General features: G+C 54.7%; 2 protein-coding genes across 2 annotated transcripts in view; both read left to right on the forward strand.

Moving 5' to 3' along the window:
* Positions 1-236: 236 nt before the first annotated feature.
* On the forward strand, positions 237-3,018 carry CTHT_0069340 (uncharacterized protein; the record flags this gene model as incomplete). The annotated part of the gene is made up of 2 exons (XM_006697151.1): positions 237-269; positions 340-3,018. 2 exons carry the CDS (start codon positions 237-239, stop codon positions 3,016-3,018), a joined length of 2,712 nt encoding a protein of 903 aa, XP_006697214.1.
* Positions 3,019-6,990: 3,972 nt separating this feature from the next.
* Positions 6,991-10,979, forward strand: part of CTHT_0069350 (uncharacterized protein) — a gene marked incomplete at both ends in the record, with an annotated part of 4,202 nt that continues 213 nt past the window's right edge. The window contains 4 exons of the mRNA XM_006697152.1: positions 6,991-8,535; positions 8,595-9,631; positions 9,691-10,774; positions 10,869-10,979. The exon at positions 10,869-10,979 is cut by the window's right edge and continues 213 nt beyond it. Coding sequence (XP_006697215.1) covers positions 6,991-8,535; positions 8,595-9,631; positions 9,691-10,774; positions 10,869-10,979 — 3,777 coding nt within the window. The remainder of the gene's footprint in view (positions 8,536-8,594; positions 9,632-9,690; positions 10,775-10,868) is intronic.

A 10,979-nucleotide genomic window follows, 5' to 3' on the forward strand; every position in this document is an offset into this window, starting at 1 on the left:
ACATATGTTACTGACCAGGCTGCTGTCTCACCCATTGCCACCAGATTCTTCACTGCCTCAGTAGATTTAAGGCCATCTTCGACCACTTCTGAGAAGCACTTGGTCGCTGACGACAACAAGCTTGCCCTCCTCTTCTACCCCACCCTTTAGACCTCGGCCCTGCAGCCATCCACTCCTTTGAGAGATTACTGCTGCCTTATGCATCCATCCCTATAACATAAACGTAATACCTAACCATGGACTCGGAAGACGGAGAGATCTTCATAAAGGTGCGTCGAGTCTGAACTGGGGCTACAAAAATAGTACGAGTACAAGGGACTAACGCATGCTCTTCTACAGCAACTCGCCAACTTCGTGCGCACCCACGAAAAGGCCCTTGCTAATGCGCTCCAGTTCCAGCGCAAAAGTGCCCCTCGCCATGGCCCCTCCCACAGCGTTTCCTCTGTCCCGACTTTCACCGTTCCCCCTTCTCCCTCGGTCCCCGAACGGCCTGCCACATCTTCGTCCGCCTCAAGTGCCCTAGCTGCTGCCCTCTCCTTCGGCGCCCTCAGCTTCGCATCCCACAGTAGCAAGTCGGCCAAGCTGGCCCTAACCCCACACCATCTCTTCTACCTGCTCTCACGCTTCGAGGAGCTCGGCATCCCAGTTGGGCCCATGAGGGTCCGTCTTGAAAACCTCCACGACAGCACGGCATCGGCGAACTATGTGTCATTCCTCAGCCAGGCCCATCGTTCCAAGACCCGGGCCTCCGATACCATCTCCATCCGTTCGGTCTCGAGTATCAGGAGTGTAGTGTCTGGCATGTCTGCCCTCTGGGCCAGCCTCGGATTCGGCTCAAGCATCTCTGCCGCTCGCACGGAGAAGCAGAAAGCGGCCATCCAAGCTGACCTCAAGTATCTGTATTCCGCCTTCACCAAGATCCCATGCCTGCGCCTCGCCCCAGACTGGCAGGCCCGGCTCATTAAGGGCTACGAAGAATTCCCTTTTGATTCTGCCGTGCCGCTTTATGTATTCAAGAATGTACAGGCCCTCGAGGTGTACGACATCGACTTCCGGCAGTTCTTCGGCTGGGACAGGCTTGCCGAACAACTGCGATCCCTCACGCTCAGACGTGCCTCCATTGATGACCCGGCAGATGTCCTGATCGATATCGTGCTAGATGACATGGACAGGCGGCGTCGCCGCACATCCAAGACCCAAGGCTCGCCGTCTCGTCAGGCGCTGGGCAACCCCAGCCCTCGGCGGAGCCCAACTGTGTCAAGCAGTGACCTCCACAAGACCATCTCAGTCCCAGCCTCTCTTGATGCCAGAAAGTCCACTGTGGACCTGCCTGTTGGGTCGTTGCCCAGCGAGGTTGGACGTGACCAGGAGGTTGCACGTGTCCCAGAGAACCGCAGACACTCCATTGCCCGCATCGACGGCGATGAGCCCAGGTCGCCAGCTGTGGAAGAGAGCCGTACTCGGAGCTATTCTCCTCGACGACCTGCTGGCGCCCGAACTGGGCCGAGTAACGTGCGTGGTGCTCACAAGGTCCGGAGATCTGGGTCTGGCAGCTCTCACTCGAGTCTTTCGGACTCGTGGTACGGATCTCGCGGGAGCTCATCCAACTTGCTGACTACGGGCGCTCTGCCCCCTGCCAAGTGGCGCTTCTTGAAGCACCTGAGCCTTGCCGAAAACGCGCTTACCGTGATTCCCGCGGCCAGCCTAGCTCCTCTTGCTAATACGCTTCACTCCCTCGACCTCTCCTACAACCTCTTTACGCAGATTCCAGACAGCCTTGCTACCCTAACCGCACTCCGTGCTCTCAACCTAGCTCATTGCATGATCGAGTCACTGCATTCACTCACCAGAAACCCTCTGCCAGCTATCACAGCTCTGAACTTGCGCGGCAACCGGCTACAGTCTATTGCAGGCATCGAGAAACTCCTTCCCCTCGAGAGACTAGACCTGAGAGATAATCGTATTATCGACCCCATGGAGTTGGCTCGTCTGACGGGGCTTCCTGAAATCCGGGAGATCTACGTCGAGGGCAACCCCTTCGTCAAGACTCACCGCGATTATCGTATCACCATCTTCAACCTATTCCGCAAGACTCCCGGCTACACTGAGGATCCCATTATCGACTCTAGCGGACCCAGCTACTCCGAGAAGCGATACCTGGTCGAGCGTGCCGAAGTCCCTCCCGCCGTTCCTGTCGTGAAGCCGCCGGCTCTCGAAATCCCTGCTGTCGATGTGAGCAGCAAGTCTACTCCTGTCCACGAACCCCATCCTCCTCGCGAGCCAGCAGTCCTCCGGAAAGAGAGGCCCGTACCGAGGAGCTCACCCAGCGAAGTTCCCACGAGCCCAACTCGCCGCCGCAAGGCCCCGAGGCGCCGTATTGTCGATCTCGCTACCAACGATATCGTCGCGCCGCAGAAGGAGGTTGTCGATCATCCCGCGCCTAGTGTCAAGTCCCCTGCCTTGGAGGACGAAAGCAACTACCGCACTTCAAAACCATCAGACCCGCAGCCTGTTCCACAACGTCCTAACACCGAGACAAAGTCCATTCCAACCGCGCAAACCACGGCACACCTTGAGATCCCGCGAATCGACACAAGCGTCGCCGACCAAGTCCCTATTGTCTCATCGTCATCGCCCAAGAGCAACATCGACTGGGATCCAATCCGAGCCGAGTCGTACCGTCCGTCGATTGGCGAGTCCTTGCTTCGTGGCAACACTGAGACTGTGAATGGCAACACCAATTTGGATGTCAACGGCAACAGCTATCGACCAAGCAGCATCCTAGATGAGGATAACCGCGGTTGGACGTCAGACCTGGCATCCTCTTTGCCGCCTGCACCTCCGAGGGATTTTGCTATTAACGGCTCGAACCTGAAGGTGGAAGAGTTTGCTTTTGGCAGCGGGAGTCCCACATCCCTGCCGGCGTCAGCACCTGGCTCAGGAATGACGAGCATGCCGACGATTCATGCAGAGTCGATTGTTGCCACAGCGGCGGTGGTTCCGCGGGCAGTGGGATAAGCGGCTCAATTGCCATTATCCCCGGGACTCCCTTTCCTTCCTCTGCTTTGACTTACTTATCCTCACCCACATTTTACCGGCTTGTGAGGTTTGCGATCTCATCTTCATCATCTCATCTTTCGTTGTGATACCCTGGTTCAGTTTTTGTCTTTATTTCGAGCATCTGATCAGAGCAGAGGAAAGGAGGGGATTGTGTGCTGGCGGATATGATTGCCATTGATAACATAGGGAGGAGCCGCAGGAAGAACTTCGATTTAGGCATTTTGTTAGGTGATTGTGGTTCTCCTTGTACTCTTCTGTGGCATGCATTGAGCTTGGGCTGGCGTTAGGGGACAAAAGCAATATCGATCGATTATGTTATCGTTATGAACATGGATATGACATACCGGCAGTGTGGCGTGGTGACACGACAAGTAACGATGAACAACTCGTATGGGTCCTTGAGGTTGGTCGGGTGGCTCTTTCACAGCATCTCCTGGGGTGGACAAATCGAGGGTATTGTGTGAGTGGGTAAGCATTTGCTTGCCACTATATACCATCCCTTTCACTTCTTCTCACCAAATCACTTCATTGCATACATTTATCCCTTCTTAATGCATTCATAGCATTGCATTTCTGCATTGCACCTGCATTAATATCGCATTTTTGCTTTTCTCTCTGCATTTGCATCCGCATTCGATCAATGTATGGAATTGGGTGGGTGGTTATGATGACGGCCGATTGGTTGTTGGAGTTTGGAGTATTTTGCTCATTGATTTCACGCATCTCTCTAATGTTGTTATTGGCTGCCAATCTGTCAGTATACCTTGTTATGATGATGGTGTTAGTCTACTCAAAGTACTTGTGCGGATTTGGCAGACTCAGGTGGAATGAATGACAACAGAGTGGCTGATGAGCTAGGTCAGGAATGGAATTTTTGTCAATCTGCCTCAGTTAATGTTATACACAGTTGAGATTTGTTTTTTTTTTTGAGGTTGAGGTCGAAGGTGGTTATGGCGGTATTTTGCTCTGCTGGTGTATGAGTATCGGAACGCAAAACAAAAATGATGTTGGGTCTACTTTCTGTCGGTGATTGTGGGGAGGTTTATGACTCAATGAAGATGACAGTCTGGCAGATTGAGAAAAACAAAAAGTGGTGTGCGGTATCAGGTGTGGCAAACTTTGCGTGGTAAAAAAAAAAATAAAAAATAAAAAGGCTGATGGTTGGGAAGGCACAAAAAGGGAGAAAATGATACCTATCTTGTTCACAGAAGGTATGATGGCGATGTGGTGTCTTTTTACTTCGTATTGTTTTGCATTGCTCCGCCTTTGCGTTTGCGCATTTGTTGTGTTTTTCGTTTGGCTTTGGAGAATGAGAGGAGTACCATCTGGCCTTATCCCTTCTCTCCTCCCCCTTCCCCCCCCCCCCCACGCTCTTCCCCTTCACAATTGTCCTGCTGTTGATTGAGTAAACCTTGTTTGTTGTGTTATGAAGCTCTGCTTCCTTCCCTTCCTGCCATTCTCCTCTCAAGTGTTGGTGTTTGCACTGAAGTTTGTTCACACTTTATTATCTCAACCTACCGAGTAAGCATTGATGTTTGTGTATTGAGCTTTTAATCTTGGTCTTGCATCATCTGAACAATTTGGTGAGCAAGCACGAGCGACTGCAACTCTGGGGAAGAAGGATCATGAGCTGGCAGACTGGGTATAGCAGAATGCGTGGTATTACAGGAACTGAGGTAGCTTAGCATAACATTGTGTTGCGTTTTGAATTGAGCGTTATTATTGAGACAAGTAAATCATTCCGAGATTTGATCTGTGATGCATGTTCAATGACCATTGTCTGGTCGATTTGATTGTGCTTGATGGCAACTGCACACAGAATCAGGTAGTGTTCCTTGGTCAACTATATGGTAATCTGAGGTGTTCCTCTCTGTTAGCCAGAGCCTTCCAGAACAAGGAAGGCAGATGAAAATTGCAGCGTTTGCCTAGCAATTTTTGCAGATGGAAAAGCAATGAAAGTTGCAACATTCCCAGTCGCTAATGGTAGGATCACTTAATGAAATTTACCCCACGTCCTCCACGTGTTTCTTGATGATCCTCTCTCAATAGAATGGTTCTGGAGTTTGTGTTACACACGTTGCTAACTGTGGACAAGATATCCAGCAGGGCACTCCATCAGACAAACAAAGAAGCTCCATTGGTTTATCCGTCAAAATTACGGCAAAGCAGGATATGGGGGAAATCTTTCCTAATGTGACCTCTCCTTTAGATCTCTCTATAGTGGGCAAAAATTGTCTAGGTGCGCCTGGGATGTCCAAAGTAAGCATGAAAACATTTCAAATGTTTCGGGGATCTTAGAACGATTGAACAGGGTCATTCTCAGCGGGGCGGGGCTGGAAATGAGATAGACCAGGATTGTGACACCTCACTGGGATTTCTAACCCAGTAAATGCAATCTGGAAGTCCTAGCGGAGGAGAATGGGACTATCGAGAAGTCAGGTGACAGTCGACAAATGTGCTGGTTTCAGAGCTCAGCCATATGGCTACGTAGCAATTGGATAGAACCGACAGGGTGAGTGAAGTGAGTGAGAACAGTGAAAGGGTTGCACTGAACATCGTCGTCGGTGGATGGTGTGTGGGCTGCTCATGATCGGAATGGCCATGCTGTTGAGCAAAGAAGCCAATCACTGCGATCGGCGAGAAAACCATGACATCGAAAAAAAGCTCGCTCGTCATTGTCAGGGTCAGGGCTGGCAGGCAATCGGCAAGGTCGGAAGGATGGAGTCGCATCATGAACAGCTGGCTTTGTCGTGCACATCGCTGATTGGCCTGGCATGAGTTTTTGCTCATGGAAAGGGAAAGTGGAAACAATGGGAACACGTCGCGGGGTTCGTTGGGGTTGGGGTCGGCATCGTGCGCCAAGGCTCACATGAAAAAGCCGACCACGTCATTGGGAGCACAATGCCGCAAACCTACGATCGAGATCTCAGCCCTACGGGCCTGCCGCCGGCAATGGTGGGATCATACATATCTTGAGGGGAGATGGGAAAAGTTTTGGTGAGTCTATTTTTCCTCTGGCATGCGACAGAATGGTGAAGTTGACAAACAATGTGAGCAGTGCAGTCGCAGAGCACTCAAATGCCTCGTCTCAACCGCAAAACAATACAGAACACAGTAAAATTTGGCTGAAGCTCTGTTGTTGCGAAGATGTTGTTTTCAGCGTGAACGGGCGGGGCCCATGATGCCAGTGTTTGGATGGTTGGGGTTGTGGGGACTCCGCCAGGGAATGCGAGTGATGATTTGGTGCTGGTAAAGCATCGACACAAAAGCAATTCCAAGCCAAAAAATTACGTATCGAACTTTTCCAGACCACACAAAGAAAATTTGTGGGAGCAGACACTTCAAGATCAATCCTTCCACAAATTAGCAGAATTATTTTGCAGGATCATTTCTCGACTACAGCATCACCAACCTCATCGGCGACGCCAAAACGAAGCTCATCCGCGGTGTACGTTCCAAGTGTCTTTCTAGAGCTCCAAGAGACAGGATGCATGCACGTGCATGTGACTTTTGCTCCATCCCTTGCTGACGCTCGGACCTGCAGATTGCGGCTGCATTTACATAAGCACAAAAGGGTGGGGCAAAGAGATCCACCAAAGGTGTTGGAGACGCTGATTGGCTATTGGCACGCGACAGCTCCTGTTTTCCAGAACGTCACGTCGTCGCTACACCACGAGACTGTCCAACCTTTGCCTATCGCCAGCCATCGCAGCGACACGAAGAGAGGCTTCCGGGCATACGGTCGCATCAGGCAGGGCCTCTCCTTGCTCTTGCAACCAAATGCCCGAGTCCAGCCGTTGCCCGCCGCAACTGACCCCACGATAAGCGACACTGCGCCCCCTTATCCTCCCCTGACGACGACGATCCCCTACATCGGACCAATACGTCCATCTGATATACATCTCCTGGCCTCGAGAGAGCCATCGGGCCATGGCTCCATCGCCCGCAACCCCGAGACGCACCGCCCGGGGCCGTCCCCGCGGCCGACCCAGAACCTCAGGATCCGCGAGCGCGTCGCGGTCCCGACGAGCAGCCGCAGACGCGCCGACTACCGAACCGCCGCCGAAACGACGCCGCTACATCCCTGGCGGGCCCGGGGGCGGCGGGCGCTTCGTTGAGGAGGACGGCACCGAGATCCCCACCGAGTCCCACGGCGCCTCCACTTCTACCGGTACCGCGTCAGCGTCGGCGCGACCCCGCGCGTCGCAGCGCACGTCGTCTCCCACCGCCGCATATCCGCGCCGCGAGCGAAGTACCCGCCTGCGCAACGCCAACGCTGCCTCTGCCGTCAACCGCGACCAGCAAGACGATATGCAGTACAGCTCCGCCGCTGCCGTCGCCGCCGCCGTCGTGCAGAATGAGGGCTATAAGCCGCGCGAGGAGCGCGGTTGGGAAGAGTTCCATCCCAACCTCGATATCGATGGCATATTCATGGTATATGCGGCTGCCGAGGTCGATGGGCTCGTGAAACCAGGTCAACAACAGCCACAGGCTGCTAGCCAGACTGGGCCCGACGCGCCCGCTGTGAACGGCACGGCCTTGCCTACCAAACAGGATAATACTGGCAGCGCCGCCCCGGCTGCGGAAGATGCTGCCAACGGAACACCTGGTCGCCAGCCCCAGGAGGGCAAACTTACCCTTGGCGCTGGCCCTGTGCCTCCAGAGACACCCAGCAGGCGTCGTGTTGGCAGGCCGCCGCGCGACTCGGTCTCTCTGTATGCCAACCGGCCCCCCGAACCGGCCCCGGCGCCCAAGATCCCTAAACCGCTACCCATCTACGGCCAGACCTCCAAAGAGCGCCTGGACCTGAAGATGCCGTCATACCGCAGGACCAATCGGGTTGCGCTGTTCGAGAGCAAATCGTTTGGCCAGGCGCGATATGTCGACAAGTCCATGTCGAATGTGGGCTACCAAGAGAGCGACCACTTCATCCGGCCTGAGCGCAGGCTGATTAAGGCCAGCGACGCGAACCTGGATGAGGAAATCGAGCAGTGGGGTGTGAGCAAGCTCGACGGCGAGGCTGCTGTGCAAAACCCCGCCGGCAACGTGGGACGTGTCGAGTACGACATGGACGAGCAAGACGACATGTGGCTGGAGAAACTGAACGCGCAGCGCAAGGCTAACGACCTGGACCCGATAACGCGCGAGATCTTCGAGATCGCGATCACCAAGATTGAGAAGGAGTGGCATGCGCTCGAGAAGAGGATACCTAAGCCGAATCCGAAGCCCCCGCAGACGCATCGGCCCCGCTCCAGCTCGGCGGCGGCGGTTAATGGCGAGCCGCACGTGGGCGAGGAGCAGGACAGCAAGTGCGCTATTTGCGACGATGGCGACTGCGAGAACACCAACGCCATCGTTTCTGTGATGGCTGCGATTTGGCCGTCCATCAGGAGTGCTACGGTGTTCCGTTTATTCCGGAGGGCCAATGGCTCTGTCGCAAGTGCCAGCTTATTGGACGCGGCATTCCGGTATGTCGTGGGCCCCAAAATCACGTTCCATGTTTTGACTGGCCGACGCTAACCTATCCGTTTTAGACTTGCATTTTCTGCCCCAACACAGACGGCGCTTTCAAGCGAACCAACTCCTCCAAATGGGCCCATCTGCTGTGTGCCATGTGGATTCCCGAGGTCTCCCTCGGCAACCACACCTTCATGGAGCCCGTCATGGAGGTCGAGAAGGTGCCCAAGACGCGCTGGAAGCTGACGTGCTACATATGCAACCAACGCATGGGCGCCTGCATCCAGTGCTCCAACAAGAACTGCTACCAAGCCTTCCACGTCACCTGTGCGCGCCGCTGTCGGCTGTACCTTAAGATGAAGAATAGCCAGGGCGCGCTCGCTGTGCTGGATGGGACCCTGCCTCTGAAAGCATACTGCGACAAGCACTGTCCCGAGGATTATGCGCAGGAGAATAAGGTTGCTGAGGCCACGCGAGAGGCGAAGAAGTTCTATAAGAAGACCATGAAGGGCCGCATTTGGGCTGATAGTCGCGCGTCGGCGCTGCAGCTGGCCCAGACGCATCATCATTATTATCACCAGAATGTTGTCCCCGAGCACCACGCGTCGGATGAGGCGCTCAAGAACGGCGTGAGTGGAGGAGATAAGAAGAAGGATAAGCCGCCTAAGAATATGTGGAAGCTTCCCTCGGGCGCGCCAATCATCCCGCAGGCTGTGTTTGATGTGGTTGAGAGCGCCCTCGCACGATTCCCCATCCGCAAGAGGAAGGACTTTGTGGGGGAGTGCTGTCGGTATTGGACGTTGAAGAGGGAAGCGAGGCGTGGGGCGGCCCTGTTGAAGAGGTTGCAGCTGCAGATGGAGACGTTCACGAGTATGGAGTTGACCAGGAGGAATTTTGCTGCTATGGGCCCGACTGGGAAAACGAGGCTGTCGAGGCGGATAGATTTTTGTCGGACGCTGATTGCGGATCTGGAGCAGCTGCGGGGGATTACGGAGGAGGTTGTCGAGAGAGAGGCGGATAAGTACGAGGCCGTGGAGATGGAGCAGGATTTTGTTGATACGTGCTACTTCCCTGTGGCGAGGGAGTTGCAGCCTGTTTTGGACAAGGCATTCTCGTAAGTCCGAATTCGCGTTTGCGCAGATGAAAAGGATGGTATGCTAACATGCGTTTTAGTCTCGACAAGAACGTCTTTAAGAAGGCATTCTTAGAGATGCAGGATCGCCTCGACGAGCGCTTCTACACAACGACCCTGCTCTTCACCCACGACTTCTGCCAGGCTATCTGCACGGGCATCAACACCGATCCTGCACCGTCCGCCCAGGAGGTCCGACCAGACCCCATCGATGCATCGCCCAACAAGAGCAACAATTACGCCGAAGCCCGCGACCGCCGCCGCCTCGCCAAGCGCATCGTCCGCGCCGTCCAGCCGATGCTCGAGTCCGCCCTCCGAGCCGAGGCCGACATCTGCAACAAGCCCTACGATGAGCTGCGCGCGCAGCTCGAGGCCATGCTCGAAGCTAGTCTTGACATCAAGCAGGCGCAGCAGGCGGCGAGTATTACCGTCTCCAATCCCGCGTCTGTCGCGGCCGACCAGGAGGACGTCGACATGGCCGATGCCCCGGCCGATGGGCAGATTATTGTTGTGGACCAGAGCACAGGGCATGATGAAGATGCCGAAGGCGAGCCGGATGGGGATGCTGAGGGTGACCTGGATGAGCCCATGCCTGATGTGAAGGAGCAATCGGTGGAGGTTAGCGCGGATGAGATTAAGGTCGATACCTCCGCCCACCTCTCCCGTCAAGGAACCCCCCCGCAACCCAATGAACACAACCAGCAACAACAGGCCAAAGCCCTCATAAACGGCTTCTCTGAAGCTGCAAAACACCACAACCCCCCCGGGAACCTCTCCCCTAACTCCTTCCCAGGCGGTCCGTATACAACTGCTACCCTCCAGCTAGATTCCTCCATCACCATCAACAACCCAACTACCACCGCTCCGCCAGAAAGTGACCCCCTGACTCCTCCTCAATCAACCTCTTCCTTTAGCCACCCAGTCCCAGCCCCTACCGCTTCTGGGTCAACGCTCCCGATCATAACAACCACTGCCCCCGACCCTCCCTCAGGTTACTCTCTCCCTGCCAATGTACAGGATGACTCATTCTTAACCAAGGGAGGAGTTCCCTGGTACCTCTCGGGCTTTGAACCGCACGGCACGACCGCCCTCGCGGAAGAGACTTGGACCACGGGGCGGGAAGCGGTGCGCAGCTTGAGTGAGGAGTTGACGGATATGGATGATGATATGCTTAGGAGTTTGGGGGTTGATGTGGAAGAGGAGCAGGAAAGTATTGCAGTGGGGGGGCAACAAGAAGATGGGGAAGAAGAAGAAGAAGAAGAAGAAGAAGGAGAAGGAGAAGGAGAAGAAGAAGAAGAAGGAGAAGGAGAAGGAGAAGAAGAAGAAGAAG

Source organism: Thermochaetoides thermophila, assembly GCF_000221225.1.
Source record: "Thermochaetoides thermophila DSM 1495 unplaced genomic scaffold scf7180000011822, whole genome shotgun sequence".
NCBI classification, from domain to species: Eukaryota; Fungi; Ascomycota; class Sordariomycetes; order Sordariales; family Chaetomiaceae; genus Thermochaetoides; species Thermochaetoides thermophila.